Source organism: Taudactylus pleione, unplaced genomic scaffold (genome assembly GCF_031769625.1).
Source record: "Taudactylus pleione unplaced genomic scaffold, aTauple2 ptg000005l, whole genome shotgun sequence".
NCBI classification, from domain to species: domain Eukaryota; kingdom Metazoa; phylum Chordata; class Amphibia; order Anura; family Myobatrachidae; genus Taudactylus; species Taudactylus pleione.
This window is the reverse complement of record NW_028284408.1, coordinates 3,225,571-3,251,679: the sequence shown is the minus strand read 5'-3', so window position 1 is coordinate 3,251,679 and position 26,109 is coordinate 3,225,571. Positions and strand designations below refer to the sequence as shown.

General features: G+C 39.6%; 1 protein-coding gene across 1 annotated transcript in view; it reads left to right on the top strand.

Annotated features, from left to right (window-relative positions):
- The window catches only part of TDRD3 (tudor domain containing 3), a 243,208-nt gene that overhangs the window by 200,268 nt on the left and 16,831 nt on the right, over positions 1 to 26,109 (top strand). The window contains exons 10-12 of the mRNA XM_088481163.1: positions 1,698 to 1,823; positions 18,033 to 18,877; positions 21,156 to 21,281. Of these exons, the coding sequence (XP_088337289.1) occupies positions 1,698 to 1,823; positions 18,033 to 18,877; positions 21,156 to 21,281 (1,097 nt within the window). The remainder of the gene's footprint in view (positions 1 to 1,697; positions 1,824 to 18,032; positions 18,878 to 21,155; positions 21,282 to 26,109) is intronic.

Below are 26,109 nucleotides of genomic sequence, written 5' to 3'. Positions count from 1 at the left end.
TTGACTACTCTTTAATGCCGCTGGTTAAAATCCCGACCCTGGAAGCCCGTCTAGGACAGAATCCCGACTGGCTGGTAAGTATACTATCCCTCCCCTCTACCCACCCTAACCCTCCTTTTGTGGTGCCTAACCCTAACCTCCCTTCCCCGCACCCTAAACCTAAGTATCCCGGGAGGTGCCTAACCCCCCCCCCCTAATGGTGCCTAACCCTATCCCCCCCCTAATGGTGCCTAACACTCCCGGGAGGTGCCTAACCCCTCCCCCCTAATGGTGCCTAACCCTATCCCCCCCGCAGCCTAACCCTAACACTCCCGGGAAGTGCATAACTCTAAGTTCCCCCCGGGGGTGCCTAACCTTCCATGCAGCTAATGCTTACCTGCGTCCGGTGTTTTGCAATCGGTATGCCGGCTGGCGGGATTCCGGTATCCTGTTGGATAAAGGGAATACTGACGTCGGCATTTTGCACGGTGGTGTGATGCCGGCAGCAGTATATCGACCGCTGGCATCTCGTCCGCCGGGATCTAAACTACATCCCCTATGTGCATATTACATACCTCACAACCTTTTAAAGTTAAGCTAAACTTTAAAGGGAAATAAAAGGTTTGATTTGTTACAGAAAATGGAGAAGTGCAATATATTTTCCTTAACTGTAAGAACATTATTGCATAGTATATATTTCATATAACCCCTCTCAACATACAGTGTCTTGTTTGGTACACTTTAACTTTCACCTATTTGAAAGTGGTCTTTGCGGCAGCTGCTTGTCAGTACGCTTTGAGATGTCAGAGCTGATCTACAGTAAGGCATAATAAATGACTCCTTTATCACTTTCACTTGTATGAACTCCTGTATTTCAGGTTTAGTGGTACTTGAACACTTTAGATATGTCCAATTTCTTGACACCATTGTAAGCACCTTTTGCCATGTCAGGTAAGGAGGGCCTTGCTGTAATATAAACAAGCTCTGATAACAAAGGAATGGTAGTCTTATTTCAGGGTTTTTTGTTTTGGGGAAGCGATGAGTGACTTAGTTCTTGAGCTCTGGGCCTGATTCAGAGCCGGACGCTATTTGCGGACGGTAGTTCTAAAAAAAGGGGCCGGATATTTAAATTGAGCGCTCGCTCTTTGCGGTGTGTTGACGCCTCTATGTCTGAGCGAGCGTTCTAAAAATGCGCTCGATATTTTGTAAAGACGTCATCTCCAGTATTTATTAGATTAATCGGGAACATCGAAAGGCATCTGAACTGCTCGCAGTGGTTGTGGTAGGATTCTCTTACCGCTATCACTGCGAGCAGTTCAGGCTAAAAGACAAGCAAGTACTGTGGTCGATGACGCTCCTTTACTAATTATGCACTCCCATTAAACGCCCTTTTGACCGGTAGGCACGCCTGCGTTCGGATCTTCACTCCCCAGTTTTCAAGCACCTTCCCCTGTTACCACCCACAAACGGTACATTCTGTCAATCAAACTAGCAGCCCTCGCTGTTTTACGAGTGCACGATTTCCGACCGCAATGACTGGTTTGCGCATGCGCATTACGACCCATACGCATGCGCAGTTGTGCGAACATCGCTCAGAGCGAACGAGCGGCCGCTTACGAGCGGCTCTGAATCAGGCCCTCTGTTCATTAAAAAGCAATACAAACAACTGGTCATGTAAAACCCAATATGATTGTGTTTATTATGTGATCTGCTTTCAGGAAGAGGGAGAGGACGTGGAAGAACACGTGCAGAAGAGGATGATGCGTTAACAAGTGCCAGACCTTCTGCACCAAGTACTCTCTTTGACTTTCTGGAGTCTAAAATGGGAAGCTTCTCAGTTGAAGGTTAGTGTCTGAAACGTGATTATGCATTTATTTAAAATAATCTGCGTCTAATTAGTATTCTTCCAATTTAAGTATTTTAGGATGTGGTAGTATTTTCCTTGCACTATATACACATGAACATTACCAAAACGTTCCACTTTCCTGATTGAATCTGCCTCCTCTGTTACAGCTGTGTCAGCCAGTAGCACTGCAGCTCTTCTGCATTTACCATGATTATAAATAAGAGACAATTTCCTTATTCTAAAAGGTCTGCAATGCAATAAAATGTCACCACAAAATCCTCATCAGTAATCCTTACTGGTCAAGACAAAATTCTCTTTTGTGGTTTTTAGCACACTAAGGCCCTTATTTGAAGCGAAAAGCTGAGATCTGCGAAAAAGTATCGCCGATTGTGACTTTTCGCCAGGCGGAAACTTATCTCCGTATTCAATTGCAAACACTTTTCGCGTACGCGAAAACTCAATGCAATGTAATAGGTGAAAAAGATTCGCCTCTGTATAGGTGGAGAAAAAAAAGTGCAAAATTGCTATTTTGGGGTGCAAAGGTGGGGAAACCACTCAGCACCCTTGGGACAGCCCCCCAAAGGATAACTGCATAAAAAAAAACTAAAAAAAGAGGGGAACACCCCCCCCACAAAAAGCACTTTGAAAATGAGGGTGAAAGTGCAAAAAGTGGGCACAAACATAAAAAGTAGCGAAATAGACTTTTGGGGGGTCTGCAAGTATGGGTTGAGGTGTCTTTTTGATTGCAGGTGTTTGCTGAAGGTGCGTTTTTTACGTTTCTTATAACTTTAGCGACTTTTAAATATGCTTGCACCCATGTTCAAGTACCCCAAATTTGACAGGACTACTTATTTTCTCCTAAAAATACTGCTTCATGCCATTCTTCACCTCTTGTGCAAAGACGCTAATTAGTGGCAATTGTGCAAACTTAAGTATCCCAAACTGTTTCATTAGGGCTAATCTGGCACTACTTCATTTATCCCCATTGTTTATGCATCTATTTGGGGAGGTTCACGCTGATTTCCCTGATTCAGACACCACTTTTCGCCTGTTCTGACTTCCTTTGCGTCTTTTGGAATTGAATAGGGCGAATCACAGGTACGCACACGAAGTAGGCGTAAACTCCGGCAAGCGAGACTTTATCGCGTATGCGAAACGAATTGAATTCGGGCTTTAATGGTAAAATACAGTGAGTAGGAACTGAGCATCATTTATACAATATAGAACTTGTGCTACACATGTGATCTTTATTTTCTGTGGGTGTCCTGCTACAAAGACATTTTTAGAGTTTGTAAGAAAGGTGTAATTTAATGTCTGCTGCGAGCATTGCAGATTAGTGTGATTTATTCTGTGATTGCTTTTGTGCTTTTGGTCATTCTTCATCAAGCAAATCTTTACACGGGGAACAGCCTCTAGGAACAGTTTGCCACCTGCACATGGTTACAGATATAGAAACCACTGATAACCTCACAAATAAAGTTACTGTCTTTTGTCATTCTCTATAAAGCGATGCAGAATATGTGTGCGCTATATAAATAACTGATAATTTGGAAAATTTGCTAAAATGTGTCTGACTATTAAGGTACAAAGCACTCCATCAACTGAGGCTAATACAATTCTGCCTGAAGTTTAATTCTTAGCTATTTTCTGTGCTTCCTTAATTTTTTTTGTCCTTCAAGAATCCTGCATTTAATAAAAGTATTCCTGTCCAAAATGTATTGAAACATTTTTTAGGTGGGTATTTTTTTCATTACAGGTTCCAAATATTTATTACTGTTCCATAACTGACAAAGGAAGTGACAAATGTTTAATGCTCGAAAAATAATTCTTCTTGATGAAAGTAGAGCTAAATCGTCCCACCTTCCCCCTGCCTACCCCACCCTACAAGTAATACAGCCCGGGGCCCTGTATTTTAACTCATGGGTTTATGCAAGGCTGAAGTTTTGTTTAGGTGAATTTATCCATTGTTTGACTCTCATTGTCATTATTAATAGCATTGACGAAAGGAAGCTGCTGACTCTGGTTATAGTTGTGTAGATCTGTGTCCTATATCATTGCATACGTTCTCTCAACTAATAATATTGCAGTATACTTTGTACTTTTTGTTGATATTAAAGAAACAATGAGTTGGTGTAAAGTCACAGTTCTAATAAACCTTGTTCTGAAGGTCACTTTTGTTTCTGCAAAGAACCTTACTTATTTCTTGGTGTAAGTATAAAGCAATTAGATGAACTGTTTGGAACTGGTGTATAATTAATATCTTTAAAGCTTGTAGTCGGCTTGCAACCTAATTACTTTGTACAGTACAACTACTATTGATTGGGATTGTGTGCATTTCACTTTAGGATATCTTTCCTTTTTACACTCAAAAGCCTGTAATTTGTTTCATTTTTGACTTATGTGAACTTTTGTAAGAATACAGCGAATAATCGAGCAACAGTGGTTGACCTATTATGTATGTCACATTCTAAGTAATAGCCTCCTGAATGCACTCGGTCCTAGTTTGAAGCATAGTAAAAGCAAATGTAGAGTTTCTTATAAGGCTCAATCACCCATAAACAGCAAGCAGAGCTAGCACTTAACATTATTAAATGCACTGTGTATAGCTTTTGTATACCTATTTTGTACATAAAAATATTCATTAACCGGCTCTCCCTTCACCTGTAGCTGTGTAGTCATGAAGTCTACTGTAGAAATGTATTCTCTCCGCTCCTTGTTCAGGTCCATTAGATGACATACCAGCACTCACTGGCTTACTTATCAGTTAGCAGTGTGAACACCATTGTGTTTATTTGAGGGCATTGCATTGAAACTTCAATACAAATATAATGTAACAAGTCAAAGTTTGTTTGAACTGTAACCAAAAACTTCTTAATATATTTAATAAGCAACAACTATTAAATAACAAATATAATAAATTATAAATTAAATAAGAAAAGAATTCTGCAGCTTCACCAAAGTCTCTTCCCATAGTTTGTGTGTATGTGGCGAACATTCCCCAGTGAGAGTTGTAAGCGGCCTCGACTGAGTCCTGTGTTTGAGAAAAAGAAGAATATTCTCATAGTATGTATCATGGATTATTTACTTTTAAATCCTACCCACCATATGCGGAAATTATACATTTTCGTACAGCAAGGTAACATTGTCCAGTGGGGCCACATCATTTGAAAGAGGGGACCACCATCCCTGTGCTCCTTAATTTTTCTGTCATGTAAAGGTTAATGCCTTGTGATCACACTAATCACCAGGTATACATTTCTATAGAGAAAGATAATTTCTCGCAGGACCCCATTTATTCTTCAAATAAGATCATCTAACGTCACATAAGAAAAAAAAAAACAATTTCCAGAAATAATGTCTCTCAGAGGGATCATTCAGTTGGTGGTGCACCCAGAGTGAGTAAAGTGTAACAGTAGACATAGGGGAGAAAAGAGAGACTCTTTTTGGGGGCACTCTTCGACTGTTGAACAGAAATACAGATAATGTTACTTTTATTATATTGGTTAAAAATATTAATAGTAGTATTTACTTATTACCAGTTATTTGTATAGCCCACGCATATTCCACAGCACTTTACAGAGAATATTTGGCCATTCACATCAATCCCTGCCCCAGTGGAGCTTACAATCTATGTTCTCTACCACATCTACACACACATGCACACTAGGGTTAATTTTTGTGGGCTCCAATTAGCCTGACAGTATATTTTTGAATGTGGGAGGAAACCGCAGTACCCGGAGGAAATCCACGCAATCACAGGGAGAATATACAAACTCCACACAGGTAGAGCCATGGTGGGAATCGAACCTACGACCTTAGTGCTGTGAGGCAGTAACACTAACCATTACACAGTCTGTGCTGCCCTGGTATCCCTTAGATAGGGGAAAAAAATATAATTCAAGCATACAAATATACTGGTTATGATCTCCTTCAATACCAGAATATTTCACCCTATGTTATGAGCAGGGCACAGTTCTATCACAATATAAGTTCTATTATTATAATACTGAAATTCTTTTTTTATAGGTATTAATTTATGTATAACCTTATGTCGATAATGGTGAAATATTACATACAATACAATCTCGTTGTATCTTTAACCTTATGATGGTGAAATATTATATACAATACAATCTCATCTTATCTATAACAATATGTCGGTAATGGTGAAATATTACATAGAGAACAATCTCATCACCTGTTTTTTTTTTTTTTTACACTTCCCTACACTTGTAGGGCATGTATAGAGAAAATAGCTTACAGTATATTTGCTATCCAAACAATATATAAAAAGGAAAAGGGTGTTAATTAGCTTAGGACCTGATTCATAATGGATCGCAATTGCAACAGCGTATGCAGATCGGCTGTTTTTATACAGAGATTTTTCTGCCGTTTTAGGGTAAAGATGTGTCCACATATACCTATCCTAAAATTGTACCAAATGGTTCTGTTTGGCAGGTCCGAAACTAGGATTTTTGTCACCAGGGGCAAGACAGTAATTTGGCGCCCCCCATGTAATTCCCCCTGCAGTAGTGCCCATATTGTAATGCCCCCATAGTAATGCCCATATGTTAATACCCCCATAGTAATGTAGTAATGCCCCTGTAGTGCCCACCATACAGTAATGCCCCTGTAGTGCCCATGCTCCCATATTAATGCCCCTGTAGTGCCCATGCTTTCATAGTAATGCCCCTGTAGTGCCCATGCTCTCATAGTAATGCCCCTGTATTGCCCATGCCCCCATAGTAATATCCCTGTAGTGCCCTTACAGTAATGCCCCTGTAGTGCTCATGCCCCCACAGTAATGCCCCTGTGGTAATGCCCCTGTAGTGCCCATGCCCCAATAGTAATGCCCCTGTAGTGCTCATGCCCCATTATTAATGCCCCTTATTGCCTATGCCCCCATAGTAATGCCCCTGTGGTAATGCCCCTGCCCCCATAATAATGCCCCTGTAGTGCAGCTTATTAAAAAAAAAAAAATACTTACCTTGAACCCCGCTCCTGCATCCAGCGTCGCGTCCGGTCCGCCGGCTGCTCCTTGGAACTATGGGGGAGATGTCATGACGTCTCCCCCATAGTGCCCGTGGGGAGAGCCGGAAGCTGGAGTTCGGGAGAGAACTCCAGCCTCCGGCTCCGGCTACACCGCGTCGCTGCAGAGAAGGAGCCGGGCGCCCGCTGGTAATAAATATTACCAGCGGACGTCCGGCTTGGAGCCTCTCTGCAGCGCCAGGCTGGAGGTCACTGGCACCAGGTACAGCGGCTCGCCCGGTGCACGTGCACCTCCAGCCCCCCCCTAGTTGCGGCCCTGTGTTTGGCGCACCACAGACTCTGTGATTTAGTCACACCATGCAATGCTTTCTTAAAATAACATCTTAATGTGCTACTTTATAGCAATTTTTTTGCATCAAAAAAAATTCTTCATTCAAAGTACTTAATACACTTTTAGCAATGTGGTACACTACTAGAGAATTAAGAGGCAAAATTCTGGAGAAAGTACTTAAGGGAAAAAGACAAAAGGCAGGTCCTATACGAGTGACTCACAACATGCTACTTTCTATCAATTCATTTGCAACAAAAGATACTAATCCTACAGTACCTAGTACACTATTGGCGCAAAATTCAGGAAAAAGTACTCAAAGCACGGGATGCTTTACCTGTGGCAGAGCGTCTAAGTCATGTCATGTGTCTTGCGCCATAGGATAGGTTTATGAGGACATGTCTGTATATGAGAGTTGGATAATATCAAATTATCCTTTCTTAAACGGTTTGGCCATAAGTAGATTTATAGTCCATTGTTGTATTTCAAGCAGGCTATATTGGGTTATGGTAGGTGGCAATATATGGGACCAGTATAGTTCATTTTATAAGATTCTAATCTTAATATTAAACCAGCCCAGAAAGCCATATGATTATTGGTTCGCAAACAAAATGTATGCCAAGGGGGATAATGGGGACAGATGGGAGGCGAGAAGAATAATTGAGTTGAGCTGATGTATTCATTTAATGGCAGGGCAAACAGAACTGCATCTGTTTACTATTAACACTGGATTTGAAACCACCTACAGTATGTGTTTCTACTATTTGTCATTGAAGTTGTTCCAGCTTCCTAAAAGCAATTGTAACTAAAGACTGGGTTAGTGTACAAATGCACACTTGTCACTTAGCCAAATAATTGTTTATTCCCAGCATTAATAGCACTTTCAGAGGAAATTGTTCTGTGGCCAGATAGAGACATTTTAAGTGATTTATTTCTGATAAAGTGTGAAGAGATAAACAATCTGTACCAGACTAGAAGCCATTCACTTGCTAGTAATGGTCTGTAATTACTTTTTACACCAGTGCCTCTCCTTTTGTTCGGCTGAAAAGGTTTAAAGTCCTTAAGCAAAGGTAAAAATGCAAAGCTTTTATGCAGGCCCCTATAAACCTGTTGTTTTGGATTTAGTATAAGATAATAAAACAGAGACAAGTAATTAATTGATGTACTAGTTTAAACTGATCTAGAACTGTGCTTCAAATGTATGGGTTGGGAATCAGTATGATCAAATCCCGACACTATTTAAAAAGCATTAACATCCCAAACTAGTCAGCACAGGCCAGGGATCCCAGGGGAGGTAGGGACCCCCCCAATAAAGGATCTCCTCTTTCCTGAGCTCCCCAGGCCTAGGCTGAAACCCATGGCTCTTCCCGGCACCCCTGGCCAGTGGGTGCAGGGGTAATAGTAATGATAAGAAAATGTCTACTTTTGTTTTTTATAGTGGGGCTACAGGTCCCCCAGCATGCCTGCCCTTTGGTACTTGTAGAACTACAAGTGACAGCAGACATCCAGCTTTTGTACCCCCACTGTAAAAAAAAATTTAAAAAAAGCCACAGGACACACACACCATAGAAAGTAAAAGTTTATTACACACAAACACACACACACTATACTCTTCTTGTCCCAGGTGTTCAGTGCCCTTGTCCAGTAGGATCCCCGATTATCCCTAAAAGAAAATATACTCGCCTACCTCTCTGCGCAGGTTGGTCCTCTGCTTCAGTAGAGATCCCGGGCATAAAAAAAATCAAACCGAGTAACCTGCATCATTTTGGACACTGAAGATGTATGTATGTTTCCACATACATACATCTCTTCCCCGGCAAGTGACTGAACGAATGAGGCTTTCTTGCACTTGTCGGGCCATCAGCCAATCAGAAGCTGCTCTTGAGTAAGCGACCGCTGATTGGCTAACAGACCAATTAGCGTCCGCTTACTCTAGAACGGCCTTTGATTGGCTGTTGGCCAGGCAAGTGGAGGAAACCTCGTGGGTTCTGTCACTTTGCCAGGGAAGAGATGTATGTATGTGGAAATTCCTGGGCTTCCTGTTGAGCTTGCTCGCCATGGTCAACAGGTCCAAGAACAGCTCTGACTTCTATGGGAGGTGCCTCCTCTTCACTGAGGGCATGTGGCCGAGGGGAAATATCACGCTGGAGAGGGAGCACTTCACGGTGGAGGAGGGGTGGCCGGAGTCCGTCTGCAGGTTCAGCATAGCGATGAACATCAGAATACGATGGCTACTAACGATAAATGGTTTTGTTCCGATGGTAGTGTTTTACCATTTGATGGTGGCAGTCCGATGTTTGCCACCGTCAAATGGAAATCATTTAATGGTGTTCCGTTGGTTGTTTTTTTTTTTTTTTTTTTTTAATTCCTGATAGCTATGCCTCCCCTGGCTCCTTCCTGTCTACTGTATCTGCTTCAGGGCATCTTCATGGGTTCGTTGGAGGCTGTCTCTTACTCTCTGTCTGCCTAAGACATGACCCTACTCAGTCCCTGACTCCCTCCCCTCTCTAGGCTGCTGCTAAGCAACAGGGAACATTGCTATCTCTGATTGGCTCTCACTGTCTAAAAGAGCCAATCAGAGCGCAGCCTTCGGCTCAGCAGCATTCAGTCACACACACATCACAACAGTTCTATTTTTCTATGACTTGCTTCATTCCAAGCCTAAGCTTCAGATGCTCTCTTGCTGTTTCAGCACCCTGGGCAGCTCCAGCAGCTTGATGCAATATTTTTTTCTGTCACTTGCCTTGCTAAAATTGTCACTGCTCCCTTTGGTCACAGATGAATGGTTTATACACCTAAACCTTCCTCGACCAATGCTGCATAGAATAGTGAAAATCACAATCCGTCCAGTGATTCAAGAGATTAGTTTGAAGGAACAGATCGCCCCTAAACCGGGGACTTTATTTTATATATAGAGAGATATCCCTTTGATTAACAGATATGCTGAATGTTTTCTCAAACATCCCTGTTGATAAATAATGTTGTACTGCTAGAGATGATGAGACTGTAAAGAAGAAAATAAATAACCAACCATAAATATTGGCACGGGTCAAAATTTATGAAGCAATAGGTTTGATATATGAATGTTTCTCAAACCCTAACTGTGGAATATTATATATGACATACAGTTGTGTCCTCATACACCTAGCATCAAGACCCCATACGGTGCAAGACTCTTGGCATGGATGAGCAGCTCCAAGAGAATTTGCTTCTTTTTTTGCCTTTCAGATGCATCAAAACACCACTAAAAGGGGTAGATTTACTAAAGCTTCTAAAACAGAGAAGTGGTGGTGTTACACATTGCTACCCCACATAAGGGTACGGCCTGGGATAGGCCCCTACTCATCATTGCGCCAGATTCCCCTGAACTTCCAGACAGTCAGACGCCTGGTTCATCGGTAGGTGGCACGCTGAGTATTCTCCCCAGGGTCTGCTAGGACACCCATGTGTTCCTCCGTGGTTGGGTTCCTGCAGTTACCGTCATGGATGCAGCCATGGCAGTCTACATCACCTGATCAACCCTTCACCCAATGGTAGCATTGGTTGTTGTCAGCTGACACTGTCCTCCAATGGACCGCTGCCTTAGGTTATTTAGTCTGACTCCAGGAACAGGAAATGGCTGTTCAACTTCGCTTTCCCAGTGACTGTGATTCTGTTACATGGCTCCAGGCTTATGCTATTTATTTCCAGTGACTCCTTCCAGTGCTGACTTCTCTAGTGATTTCTGGAGTACTTGTCTGTGTGCTAAACTCCAGTGAAACAACTTCAGCACTAATCAGCGTCTGACTTCTCCATTGATTACTTCAGCACCTGTCTGTGTGCTGAGACTCTAGTTATTAACTTCAGTGCTATCAGGGTCTGGATCACCAGCATGTGTTCCCAGTACATCATCTGTGTACTGACTCCTAGTGCCATTCTCTTGTACCAGTCCTGCGTCTGGATCACCAGCGAGTGTACTCAGTACATTGTATTGACTCATAGTGCCATTTTCTTGTGTCTATCCTGCGTCTGGATCACCAGTGTGTGTACTCAGTACAGCATCCGTTTACTGACTCCTAGTGCCATTCTCTGTGTATACATTCCATATCTTGATACTGCGTATGCAGTCTCCTAGTCATATTATTTATAGTGTCAGCTCCCGGTCCTCGTCATACCCAGGTACTTAACCACAGAGCCGCAAACTGCTCACTCTGGCGGCAAAAACCCAAATCCCAGTAGGTGGGGTCACTGGTGAAGACCACCGAGTGGGTTAGACATAGTGGACCCGGGACCTGGCGTGGCTGATTTTTTTATGGACTGTGTAGTTCATTATGACTATAGAATTTTAAAAGAGTTTCATAGGACAGTCAATCTTAAAAAATGTATATTTAATATTTTTAACTGTTAAGTTTTTTGTTTGTTTGCATGTAGTTACCTGAATACAATTGGCATTACTTTTTAGTAAGTCTCATGTCTGTTTATACAGTATGCTAATAGAATAATATTTAAACACGTATTTGAAATGTTGTCCATTTTGTGGACCCTACTTCATGTTATTTTGTGTGGGGCTTAATTTTTTTTTCTCTTCTCCTTTTTTCCTACAATTCTTAAATAAGTAATTAAACTCTAGAGTTTAGTGGTTTTCTAGGTTTACATTACTTTCTTGTCCTCATTAATACTCAAGTGGTTCCCAAACCTTTTCATATCACTGCGCCCTAGAGTATCAACATTTTTTTCACGGCACCCCCTGGGCCAAAAGTTTCTCATTGAGAAATTTAACAAAAATTAAATTAAATAAATTGTGCTTATATATCACTCTTAGGTTCAGTTATGTGGTGGTGATAGGGCTGTGCTTCTTTTTCTCCACATATTGTCTGATTTGCAGCCATTAGCACTGGTTTTGCCTATCATAATGACTAAAAATCATTTTATTTGGTACTGGACCACCAATCTGAGGCATTCCTGCAAGTGCCCTCAGGCACCCCAGGGAACCACTGCTCTATAGCAATGTTAGCTTGACTTTGAGTCATAGTTGCCTACTCATTTGGAATGTATGGGAAACTGCTGATTTATTTGTAATAATCTTTTTTTTTTTTTTGAGGTGGGGCTCCCCCGGGCTCCTGAGAGAGTTGTCCAGCCTCCTGATTACCCCCACTTCTGGAGTGAGAGCTTAATGACTTAATTCATGTTGAATCACACAATCGCACCATGCCTCCACACACCTCTCCAATGGCTGCCCCCTCTAGGATTCTGCCAGATGGCTATTATTGAGATTTGTAAAGAATTATTGGGTACATAGATTGCTTTTGCTGCATAGACCAAATGGTGTAAATGGAAAACTATTTATGAACAGAAGTAATTATTTTCTTGGTTCAATTGCACACATACAAAATGGGGAGGGAATTATTTATTATATCTCATTAGTCAGAAATATTCTACACTGTATTTAGTTTGCTTTTGTGAGCTCATACAAGAAATTGCATGAAACAAAACTCGTGAACTTGCAGTTTTTGACAAATTACCTTTGTCTGTTAAAAAGCTGTAATTATACCACAATGGCAGGACAGACGTGTTAGCGAAGGAAGTCATTTTACCTATTAAACTTTTAAGGCTTTTTGTTGAAGCAATTATTTGGTTTTCTGAACACTTCAGTGAAAGATTATTTGGTATCACATTCTTAAGCCTCATGTAACTTAACATTACTCACTAACTGATTTAAGTATTTTTCTCAAATGCAGCAAAACAAATTGAGGCAACATTTTTTGATTTGAGGCAAAGTATTTTTGTCTGCATGGATAGCACTAGCTTAAAGGAGATTTGGAACTTATTTTTAAGTGAAACTAATGCAGGGCTATTTTGATCAAAACATTTTGTTTTGCCATGGAAAAAGTACAGCAGTGTATGATGAACACAAGCACTACCCTTTTCGAAAGTTTACAGCAGGAATCGCTCTTTCTATTGAGTCAATTAGAACCTTTTCATAGTTCAATTTAAGCTCTTTTTTCTTATTTGTCTTCGTTGAAAAGGGATAGCAAAAAGCAGTCTGTGTTGTATTGCTGACCAGTGGATTAGTCTGGCAATCATGTCTTGTCAGTGTTATCTGCTTATTGCAGGCATAGTAAGCAACATGTAAACCTGCAATGAGCAGCAATCAAAACATATTCATTTGTTAGTGTTGAAGAAAATGCTAATTGGCAGAAAAGGGGGTTTACGTAAAGCACCAGAACTTTAATTTATTTAATAAATTATATTTATTATGGATCCCATTGCAAAATCGGAACATTCTCATTGTGTGAGTGATGACCTAATTTGGATAGCTAGATATAGATAAGTATAAATATGTCCTCTCTACTTGGGTGCTTAATCTGGTGTATTAAAGGTGTTATGGGGCCAGTGTGTGAAATTTACGAACCCATCCCCACTCTTCCTACTTTGTGGTGGGAGTTACCTGCCTCCATATGCAATGACGTGAGGTCAGATTCATGTCGCACAAGCCAGTGGTGGGTGCCATTTCTGCTCTCTGTAAAGTGAAGTGGGTAGTTTGGCAGATTACCAGATTTCAGCCTTAACCTGGGTACACGCTAGGTGATTTTTAAACAATTTGTTGGTTTCTGATCTATCGGAACTTAAAATCGGCCAGTGTGTACGCACTATGCGCACCTCCGCTGGGTCGTCCGTCACATCTTCAGATCTGCCGTACGTGCTACTCAATCTGAAGATATTGTCAACAATTTTCCGCAAATTGTGCAGGCTGTACGCACTATCAGGCAACCATGCGATAAGTTAACGTTATATCTAAACGAGGTAACGACTGAGCGACGCATGATATGTTGTTTGGAAGATTGCACAGTGTGTATGCACTATATAGTTTGTCCAGGAGTTCAAGGGAAAACAGGATGACCATTTTGTTGCTTGCACATCGTCTAATGTCTAAAGCTTTAGTACTAAGGGTACTACCATTATGTATCTGATGCTGCTTGAGGGGCAAAACTATGAACCCCAAATGGTGGTATTTAGCCCTTTCATGCATATGGACAGCTATTTTTAAGTCATTATCTCCTATATAAAATCTCTTTTTGACATCATTAGTGCATGGTGTCATTCTCTTTGGACCGCTACCAGTCTTAGAAGATATGCCACCTAGTGGCAGCTTTTAATGCCTACAAAAACAATGAGGTCAAAATAAAATGGTTGAGAAAAGTTTACCAGCACTGAGCACTGCAGGGATTTCTGTAAAATATTTTTTCTCATAGATCGCAGAGCAGGTAAAAAAAAAAAAAAATCAAGGAAAGTAATATTTAGGGCATAATATACTAGATTGTTTGATCAAATACTCAATTTATTTTTTTCACTGTTGATGTAAAATCATATGTCCACTTCAGTGGACGTCGTGCATCACAAAGATCCATGATGTATGCAAGGCCTATCCTGGCATAATATTTTTTCTTCTATACTATATTTGCCAATTTTGACAGCTGATAGCCTTATACAGTATGTATATAAGGCTATCAGCGTGTATCATTATACGGTGTCTTACCTTTTTTAAAATTGTAAATTATTTCAAATTATTATCATTAGTAGCAACTGTGGAAGTGGTGGATGCTTTATTAGTATTGATTTTATTTTCTCCAGACATCAAGAGCATCTAGCAACCGGGTAAGGTACAGAGTGGTGGATGAGATTCCATCAAAATTCCAGTGATACTGACAGTGGTAATGGTGAATGGTAGTCAGACCTGAAGGGAGAAGGAGCAGTGAGATTTAGGGGGAATTCATTTAGACCCGGGTGTGAAAAAGGGTGATAGCCTCAGGCTTTATCGCCCGGTACTATTCAATTAGAGACCCTTTTTAACATGTTAACACATTCATTAAAGTGCAGGGCCCCAATGCAGCTTGTACACGTAAAACTAAGTACATCTGCATGCAGTGTCTTCAGCCTTTGTGTCCAGGGTGGTTCTTCATCCTTCACACCAGGCATTAAAATCAGTCAAATTCAGTTCATGAAAAAGGTTAGCTTTCTAGGCATGAAGCAAACTCTGAAGTAAATGACAATATTTGTGTTACAAATACTGAGGACACTTTTGTTTCTTGATTTATATAGACATTAGAAATGTATGTTTACAACTTAGAGGAATTTTTTGTTTCTAGAGAAAAAAATACAGTAAGCAACATATGAACAAATTGGTACCATACCAGACATATGTGTTTTTCATTTAACTTACTTTTTCACGGTTAAAATACTGTACCATGATAATAGGGCAATTTTTTTATGTTGTCCACTTAAGTGGACACGTGTATACCACCTTTGGTTTTACAGTTTAAAATAAGTCATAAAGACTAATAAAAAAACATTTTTTTTTAAATATTGCATTAGATTATCATAATTCATGCATAATAGGGTTATTTCCCTATCCAGGGTTCACCTCATCTCTTACTATTTATCATTATCGGATGGAATACAATTAAAAACAACACACACATATATTTAATAGTATGGTAGCTGCTTTTGTTATCTCTTGTAATATACAGTACTCATGTCTGGTCTGACACATACTACTCTAAATTCACATCATAAAAAGAAATGGGAAACCTAAGGAGCTTGCCTTCTGTAAGATGATTTGGTACTTACCAACACAGTAAAGTAATTGTAAACATGTTTAAAATAACTACAAGTAATGAAGCCAGTAAATACTGCAGATGTTCCAGCATGAGGTGATTTAACATGGACATGAATCTAAATACCGCACAGAATCATTCGCTGGTCACCTTTTACTTAACTCACATATTCAGGTAAGTAGCAACAGGGTCTGTCATCATGACATCTTTTAAAAAGTATACTACTCCTAAGTACATCAGTTTTATAAATGGCTCATATTGATGTCATTTTTAAATTGCTGCTATGTAAATGCTAAATCAATATTTTAGACTGCTGAAATGACAGGCAGAGAAATTAATACACTGTGATCAGTAGAAATTAGTGAGAACTAGCAAAAGGCGAGACTAGTACTGATGGTCTGTAATTTAGTTTGCTGTCCAACTATTATCCAATGCAATTGTATGCTTATTGTACTTTGCTTTGAAAGGTCGAATTTGCTTTTAGTATGTGTGTGTCTATTTTCTACAGTTAAGCTGCAAAATACTGGTCTTTTTCATGCAAATTTGCAAACTGTCCTCTTTAAATGGGCAGTGAGAAATGTACAGTCTTGCACTTATCACAAGTAAATTATGCTGCATTGTTCAATTATCACATTATGTTGTGACATTATTCTTTATAGCCTGAACGTGCTAATACACCCTATGATTTTTCCATTGATACTGGGCTGCAAACATAGCTTTCTGTTACCAAAAAAATATTGTTATGCCCAATAGCCCTGTCAAATTGAATTGTTTGAAGATTGGATGTTCTCATAAAACTGGGAGGGTAAGGTAATAATAATTGCTGTCATTATTAGTAAATATCTATAAAGTGCCAATGTACTGTAAAGCACCTCACTGTACAGTAAGGGAAAATGTTGCAGTCAGACATATAGGAAACAGTGAACATATAGGAAATAAAATTATATTACGATAAGATCTCCATTTGATACAGCTTTTTTCTTAAATGTGAGAATTTTACTCTGTGGGAATATGTGGAATAATTAATAGATTAATTCACTATGATCATCCTCACAATAAGAATGATAAAGGATTTTCCATTGCTGTAGTTGATAAACCCTTGTTTAAAGAGATTTGAGCTATGTATTGGCAGAATTATATCCAGTCACAAAGAAACACACACTGAATGAAGTACACAAACATGGTGTAGAGGACCATTGTTAGGCGCACAAATTATAAACTGCTAAGGTCATTGCATAAATGACCAGGATAGAGGTAATAGGCATGCAGGGTCATGGTGAATTTACCAGAATGTGTTCTTTGCAGCATTGGGGGGACAGATCCTGTTGGCTAATAAGAGGTAAATTCCTTTCAGGTTGGCTGAATTTTTTTATTAAAGCCGCAGTTATGATTTATGGGTAATATAACAAGAATCCAACCTGTTAGCAGGACAATGATAGCAGAACAGGAATGGAATTAAGAAAACAGATAATCCAGTGCAGATCAGAGACTGCAACTAGACAGACTAAATTGATGTCTTAACCCCCCTTTTTATAGTAAGAGGGGTAGGTAATTGGTTAATGACAAATGGGACTGTAATGAAAGCTATAGATGAATAAATATGTCTGTATCACGCAAGACCTATGAACATATCTGTACTTAGCCTCTTAGTTTTTTTTATTACAGCTACTGATAGGAGTGTAACTGCCTTTGTAATCATTCTTCTTCGGGGTCATTATCTTTGCCATGTAAATTGTTTTCATGCTGACAGTTTAAACTGATTTTTGTTTGGATTATAGCTTCATTTATATTAGACCATTTCATACCTTTACTCCTTTTAGCTTATCCACGGAAACATAGCATGTTGGTCATGTAGACATGATTAAAAGGATAATATATTGATCCTCCAGATCACTGCTTGAGGCAGTCCATGTATTTGTAGGGCCTATTTTTGGTTTCACATTGCTACATGACTTTAAATGTTATGTACAATTCAAAGTGTTTAAGTTTAAGTGTTTATATTGATAAGTTTATTATACTATTCCTTAATGTTGTTGTAGCTAGAACATTCCTGCTGTGTTCCCTATTTTGTATAAAAACCTATACATTTCAAATTTTAGTCCACATTTATGCCTGTGAATTATGATATTCCATAATATTTCTAGTATTACTCTGCCATGGTCTCCTGCTTGGTCATTTTACTCTGAGAATGTCGGCTTCCATTGAGATCCATAAAGTCAACTATAAAATATTAGCTTGCTGTTATTGATTTACCCAGTCAAGATATAATTTCTTTCAAAACTATTTGTCTTTGCAGATAACAAGTCACAAGTTCAGCATCAGAGCCAAGGACAGAACAGAGTTCAAAATTTAGAGCAAAATGGAGTAAAGGATTACAGCCAACCTCGCCAGTTTAATCGGAATGATGCCAGAGTTCCAAGGAATGAAAAACCCCCTCGATTTCAGAGGGAAAGTCATACATCTAGGCAATTTGAAGGTAATGGACCACCAAGAAGTCGGGGTCCTGAAAAACCTAGTTCTTTTGGTCCAGAGCAATGGATGGATGATAGGAGTAAGTGTGAAAGAGGATATTCAAGAAATGAAAGATTAAAGGATTTTTCACATCCTTCCAATTATCAAAATGATGGTACTTTTAAAAAGAGAGAGAATACTATGCAAAATAGGACCACAAAAGGTCCCAACATCTATGAAACTAAAGAGGATACTAGCATTCAGAATAATACAGAGGCTGCTCATCAAAAACGCGGTAGAAGAGAAGACCAAAGACACAATTCTGAACTCTATATAGAGAGGAGACCACGGACAGGTAACAGTGAACCACACACCAGTGTACCAAATGAGAAAAGTTTTAGTGCCAATATGGAATCCTCTAACTATCATGCAACATTAGTAAAAAATGGTGCTAATGATTTACCAAATGGAGAGTTTGAACAAAAGGGACGAAGAATTGGGCCTATCAAACCAATTGGATCAAATCTGAATTCAACACATGATGATAGAGATAAGATGTTTTCTTACAACAGTAACTTTAGAAAGCGATCTGGTCCAATAAAACCAGAACGGCTACCAGAAGCTGCCTACCCGGCCTTTAGTTGGAGACCAGGGGATGAATGTTTGGCTCTTTATTGGGAAGATAATAAGGTATGACATTAAGCCGTATGTTTATTGTTCTTTTACATCGTTAATTTGTTTAAATAATGAATCACCATTCATGATTAAGTATGCCATATGCTCAACTATTGCTTCTGTCCAGTGTTCTTGATTACAGTCCACCAGTCATTGCATGCATCTTTAACTTTGTATTCACACTAACCCCATTTTATCTTTTTTCATAAAATGTTTGATGGCATTAAGAAGGACAGTGGTTTTTAATGTAGTAACAGTTTTTTGATGGGTGATCCCAGGTCTCTTGAAATATGGCCATTGTCATGTTTTTATTTTTAAAGTACAATCATCTTTGATAGATTCGGTGCTTGCGAGCAGGGCCCTCTTACCTCTTTGTCTATCTGTTATAACCCAGTGTTCTGTTATTACTTTACAAAATAAGGGCTTAATTAAGGGGTTAATCTGTGCTTTGAATACAAATGTGTTGTGTGGTATATTCTCCATCGATAGCTAAGTGCTGAGAGGTATTAGTGATGCTATTTAGATTAATGATAAGGGGGAGGGATGTTATATAAGTGAATGTTAATAAATATATCTATTTAAATCTACAGTACCACCATTCATTCACTGCCTTCTCCATCGTTTCCCCACAAATTTGTACAGGTCAGACAGCTTTATTTATTCATAGTGATTATCAGTGTTTCTAAAACTGCAGGTCTGGGCAGGCGATATAGCAAATCATACATAGAAACTAGATTAATACAGGTGACAGAGGGTATGAAGGCCGTGCTTTTGAAAATAGTCCTCCTTTTATCTGTATGCAAACACATTAATGAAGCATGCGGTTTTGTAATTTTTTCCCTTTATACACACCTGAGATTGTATTGTCATAAAACTAGAATCACGAAGACGAACACATCATCCAAACTGCAAGTGTTTTTTGGTTTGTTTTTTAATCTAACTTTTTCGCTGTCAAACCTACATTAATGCAATACATGACGCCTAACACTGTTTGAAAAGCTCTTAGCCTAAACTCCTCCTTTCCTTATTCTCAATAACACTTGGCAGGATGTAACTTTACTTTTACCTTTTTGCAACTCAGTGCAGTGTTACAGCTTTCTACAAAACAAGTCAGGTATGCCGCAGGATGTACCTGCCTGAAGATGGCATCTCGGGATTGAATGTGAGGACAGCCTCTTCAGCCAAGCGTGCCCAGCTGCCACCAAAACCCCTCTCCTAACACAATACTTAATGAAATGCATGCAATGTTTGCATTCTATTAAAATATTATTGTTTTTTTTATAATTACGCAATAGAATAATGGCAAAAGAATCATGTAAATCATTGTTTTCAACTTTGCTTATCAATTGTGAATATGAATTGACATAACATTAAATATAATATAGTAATACTGTCTCCTAAAAACCTACCTTAGAAGTGGAAATGCTTGAAATTGCTTGTGGCAGGGTACTTGCATTTATTAGATTTTTATATTGAGAGTTGTACCTAAAAGTTAAGACCTTGTAGGGACATGTTGCAGTAAAGAAGAAAGTACAGTGGCAACCTACAACTTGCAAACACATCTATGCATGGTTACATCATTTATGTATTGAGATGCATTATATGGTAATATAACAAACTGGAGGTGGTCTAACATGCTTGCCGAGGTAGAAATTTGCTACATACATATGAATAGTAGTACATATGGCTGCAGAAGCTTTATCTGAGCTCTTTAGTGTTTTTCATAAATATCAACTAGGAAACTGCTTGGTAATGTTGCTATATAGTATTGAAATGCCTATGATACGAGAAGAAACCAGGTCAATGAGTGGTTCTGATTTCCTAGCTTTGGCCCGATTCTGAGTATCGCGCTTTTGCTGACGGATGCAACATTGTGCTTCCTTTCATATGCTGATGCAGCAGTAAGTCTGTGCATCTGAACGTGCAAGCCAATCTCACCCATTGCTTTAAGGTCCACAGACGTCATCATTCGTCTGATCACTTGCACCAGCCTGTACGCCCAATTCAGAATGGCACAGAGCTGTACATACAAACCCATGAAACTCCCATCAGAAATAGTGATACTCATCGCCCAGAAACGCCTACTTCACTAGTCTCCATTCACACAAGATACATGTGCACGTCATGGGGTGCATGCACACACCATGTTTTGCATTTCAGATGTATGCGCTGTCCGCTTGAAAATGGGAGATGCGTCCGTTTTTTACTAGATGTGTCCAACTCAGAATCAGGCCTTTGGTGTGCAGAAAGTGTGCTATTTTACATATGTAAAAAGTATTTCATCTACTTTTAGTATTACAAAGCTGAAATTGAAGCTCTCCATTCTTCTGGGACGACAGCAGTGGTGAAATTTAGTGATTATGGAAACTATGAAGAAGTGCTACTAGAAAACATCAAACCTATTCAAGCAGAGGCATGGGTAAGTGACATACCTGATAAACATGTGCTGCTGCTGCTGCTGCTGCTGAGACCACAGGTCCTTGTTCTAAGGCCGGAGGTAAAGCCACATGCAAAGGAACACAAACACATGATACTATATTTTAAATATGATTTTGCTTAATGAAGCAATGAAGACTCTTTTTTTTTAAACACTGGTGCTAAGAAGAAATGGGGTACTTCCCATACCCCCAACACAGATAACTATAAACAAATGAAACTAATCTGACACATGTACCTGGCTGGAGTGCTAATCTTTAGTTGTGTGGCCAGCTTTAGGGGCATTTTTATCAAGCCCTTTTATAAAATTATTCCTACTATGCACTAACAGCCTAAAGCAGGAGATTTCAATTATCATTATCAATGGGGACTACAGTCTGATACCTGGCCCTGATGGTTTAACACATCCTCGGATGGTGTAAACCGTTTTGTGTCTATGGAGGCATTGGCAACCTCCGTCTGGCTTACCATCTTCTGACACACTGCGCATGTCCAGTGCCATATGCTCAGGAGGAATCTATAAAAGTGTGCAAGATACCTCCGATTCCCTGGGGATGTAACTTGCAGGGACAGCGGTTATTGCTATTGCTGTCCCTACGAGTTAGTTAGTACATAGAGGAACAGTTATGTATAGAGTGAAAAAGTCAGATTGGTGGTACCTATGTATTAATAATTATGGTACTCCTGCGATTACTAATACATAGGACCCTAAGATTTAAAGCTGTAAAGATATATCTGGATATGCGAGTTAATGCTTGCCTTTCAACCTATATATTTTTCATTTGTTATAGACTCCTGAATTATTTATAATTTCAGGTACACTTCCGACATGTACAGCTAAGAAATAAGCCATGTAACATTAATAAATTGCCAGCTCCCTTTAAAGTTTTGTTGTCTGAATAGTGGTTTGCTTTATGTTTCATTTACTTAACCAAACATTAGCTTTTCTGATCAATATTAATTTGTGTTATGGTGTAATCTTGGAATGTAAACGGAAAAATCAATGTGTCCTAATTTATGTAATACACATCCATTTGCTTGCTATCGTTCACCTAGCTAGACATTTTCTCATTAAACAGTGTGCATTTGTTTTTAACTCTACTTCAATAATCCAGCGACTTTACTGCTGGCTGTGTTATATCTTCAAATTAAATTCTTTCTTTCTTTCTTTCTTTCTTTCTTTTTTGTATTAATACTAAGGTAATCATATTTTTACCCACATCTAATCATACATCAGTGTTTCCCAACTCCAGTCCTAACACTGCATGTTTTACACATCTCATAGTTCACAGGTTCTCAAACTCGGTCCTCAGGACCCCAAACAGTGCATGTTTTCCAAGTCTCCTCAAAGAATCACAAGTGAAATAAATTAGCTCCACCTGTGGATCTTTAAAAATGTGTCAGTGAGTAATGAGTACACATGTGCACCTGCTGGGTGACCTGGAAAACGTGAACTGTGTGGGGTCCTGAGGACCGAGTTTGAGAACCACTGTCCTAGTTGGTGCACAGGTGTATTCTTTACTGGGCTGACACATTTTACAAGTTTCTCAGGTCGGAGCTAAAAAGCTTTAAATTGTGGTACTGAGGAGATCTGTAAAACATGGCACTGATAGGGGTCCCTGAGTTCTGGAGTTTGCAAACACTGATGTACATGCTGTTTGTACATTATGAAACCTATACATTTGTTGGGTGTAGCTATGAAATATATCTAAAATATAAGTATAGTTGCCATGTTTGAACTCTGCAAATGGAACCTTAAATGTGGGTAAGTGCTCCCTATGCGCATACATTTTTGAAAACGGTCATTTGTTCAAGGGACGGAAATGCAGAGTAGTAACATATGGTTATTTTGCTTTGACCAAGCAGAATCTGGTGTTTTTTGTACCATATTTTTGTGAACTAGAATGGATATGTCAATACCATATCTTTGAACATTGCAAATTTCTATATGATCTTCCAATACACATTAATTGACTCCGAATTGTGAACACAAATTGGCGAGCTGTGGCGGCTGATTGGGCCACCGGGAAAGTTCCCGCTGGACCGGTCATATGCACCCCACTGGCGGGCCAACTGACCCTGCCTGCCGCGCGGCTGACGGGCCAGGCCAATTTCTAGGTGCCGGCTGCTGCGCTTCCTAGATTTGCATTCCACTGTGGAACGCAAACAGGGAGCTGTCATCTGCCGGGGCTAGCGGGCACTTTATAGTGCCGTTAGCCATGAGCAGTGGTGGCGCAGCGTAGTGTATGGAGCTTGTGCTCCAGCCAGGGAACCACTACAGGGGCAGAGTGTGGCTGTTAGAAGCGGTGGTCCATTTGTGCACAAGACCACCCCTCAGCAGTGCGAGCAGCGGGCAATGCCGGTCAGGACTCAGAAGCGGGTCATGATGGCGAATTTAGTCGGCGGTGGGGAACCTCCTCATCCTCCTCAGCTCCCCAGCGGTACAGGGTGGTCTAACAGTCATCATACAGTGATCCTGCGCTAGTGTCACAGCATGACCTGGTGCTCTAGGTAAGAAGAACGGGTGTCCTATGTGCAACCAGATCACTGCCTGTCCTACTGTGATAAGACTACAAGTTCCAGCACACTTTGTCAACTGGATGTGCTTTTAGTGCCATCACAACAGCTAAATAGACCCTGAAAGGACTGCTTTTGTGGATGAAAACGGGAGACCGCAGCAGATATTGGAGATTTCTGCTGCAGTCTCCTATAGATATATTTGAGGGATACTTATTATTTACAGGTACCCCCCTGAAAAAAGTGTCTATATAGTGTCCCTGCCCTCACTCTCCCTGTAACTCCCACTGGGTCTCCCTGCCTTCACCGTCCCTGTAACTTCCCCTCGGTGTCCCTGCCTTCACCTCCCTATAACTCTCACTGTCTCCTTACTCTGCCTGTCACTCAGTCTCAATATTTCTGCCACTCATATTCATTGAATAAGCAAAGAAAATACTGTGCTGGTGTCTCCCTGTCAAAACAACATACATATACACATGTAAATAATCATTAATACATTTATTAAAATTTTTTGTAATACAGTGCTATATACCAATGAATATAAAATCCTACCAATTAGTAATAAATTTAAGCACCAACAATATACCCATTACTATGATATGGTTCTATTAGGTGCACCACAATATTCTGTACAAATATTAAGGCAAAGGACAACAACCGTAAATATGTATCCAATGGTACCTCAAATTTGCAACAATGTCCCATATGCATAATAGGAGTAACTGTTCACGGATTTAACAATATGTATGCCAGAAAAAAGGTGAAAACGGCAACAGGCGGAAAAAAACTGGAGAAAACTTTTCTCCATCCCAGACCAGGAAAAAAAAAATGCAAAATCCCTATTTTTGGCAAAAAATGTGGGGATTTTTTTCAGAACCCTTTCAACACCCCCCCTAATGATAAATTACCGGGGGAAATAAATAGTAAGTTGCGTACTTTGGCGAAAAACTACAGCGCAATTTCTGGCAAAAAAAAAAAAAAGTTTCAAATGGTTTTAACATATTAGGTCTTACAGTATGAATGCGTCAAGTATTGTAAACATCACACGCGGTCGCAGCGTTTTTTTAACGGTATTTAAAATTGCTTTTTTACGACACGAAAATATAGTAGCACCCATTTTAACGTACCCCCAATTAAAATAGTAATTCTAATTCATGTAGGAGAGAAATAATAAAGCCCTTTGCAAAATATTTTGTTTCTAGCAAAATCAGGAAAGACCTTCATGGCATGAACTTGATTTAGATCTGATCACCCTAGATCCTTTAGGAACAATTGTTTAAAAGAAAAAAAAAACATGCCACAATTAAGCACTTTGGTCGGAGATACATATCTACAGCAAAATTAAACCACTTAAACATATAAGTGAAATTGAATCAGTATTGGATTCATCAAAGTGTCTGATTGCACAATTAAAACATTAGCTTAACATTAATATAAATGGTTAATTGCATACAAACATAATTCAATAACCAGGCTTATCTTTAGCAGTCACTTGTTGGAAAATAAACATGTTACATAATTATTCAGAATTCATTTATATTATAAGTTTTTCAAGATAAACTGTACAAAATTGTAAAGTATAGATAGACATGCTTTATAGAGATAACTCCTAATCTCTGTATTGTTAATTTTCTGTTTATAAGCACTATTTTAAGTTGCATAAGAACAGCAAAAATGTACCTATCAAAATGGAAGTTTTCAAATGATGAACACCAATACACAGATGTGTCATCATACATGTGGCCTCAATGCGACACCAGGTCCCATGCAACTCTGCTAGTATTGAATGTCTTTTTTGCCAAAAATATGTCCAAATCTCAATGCAATTCAACTAGGATGCACCCAAAGACTGTTCTGATTAATTTGATAGGTGACACTTGTATATCTGTGTGCGGCTGAGACTGTAAACAGAACTTGGCGTGAAAAAAAGCTGTAGGCTGGTGCATCGTAGCACTTTGCATGCTGATTGAAAGGCTAAGTCGTACACATCTGGATTGCAGACAGTACACTAATGCTACTATGCATACATAATCACTATCATCAGGACTTACACTTGCATCATGCTAGATGCATGAGAACCTTCAGAATTTGTTATCTATAATGTATACGTAGAATTGTGACTCTGACTACACACCCACGAGACTGCTCCCTTACTTGCGTATGCCCAATTGACACCCAGAAATACCAGTTTAAGTGAAACACCCACATGCATCCAACTCTAAATGTCTGGAGATGAGCAAAGATACATTTGTTCATAACGGCGCATGCAGACGCTTTGAAACTTACTTGCCACT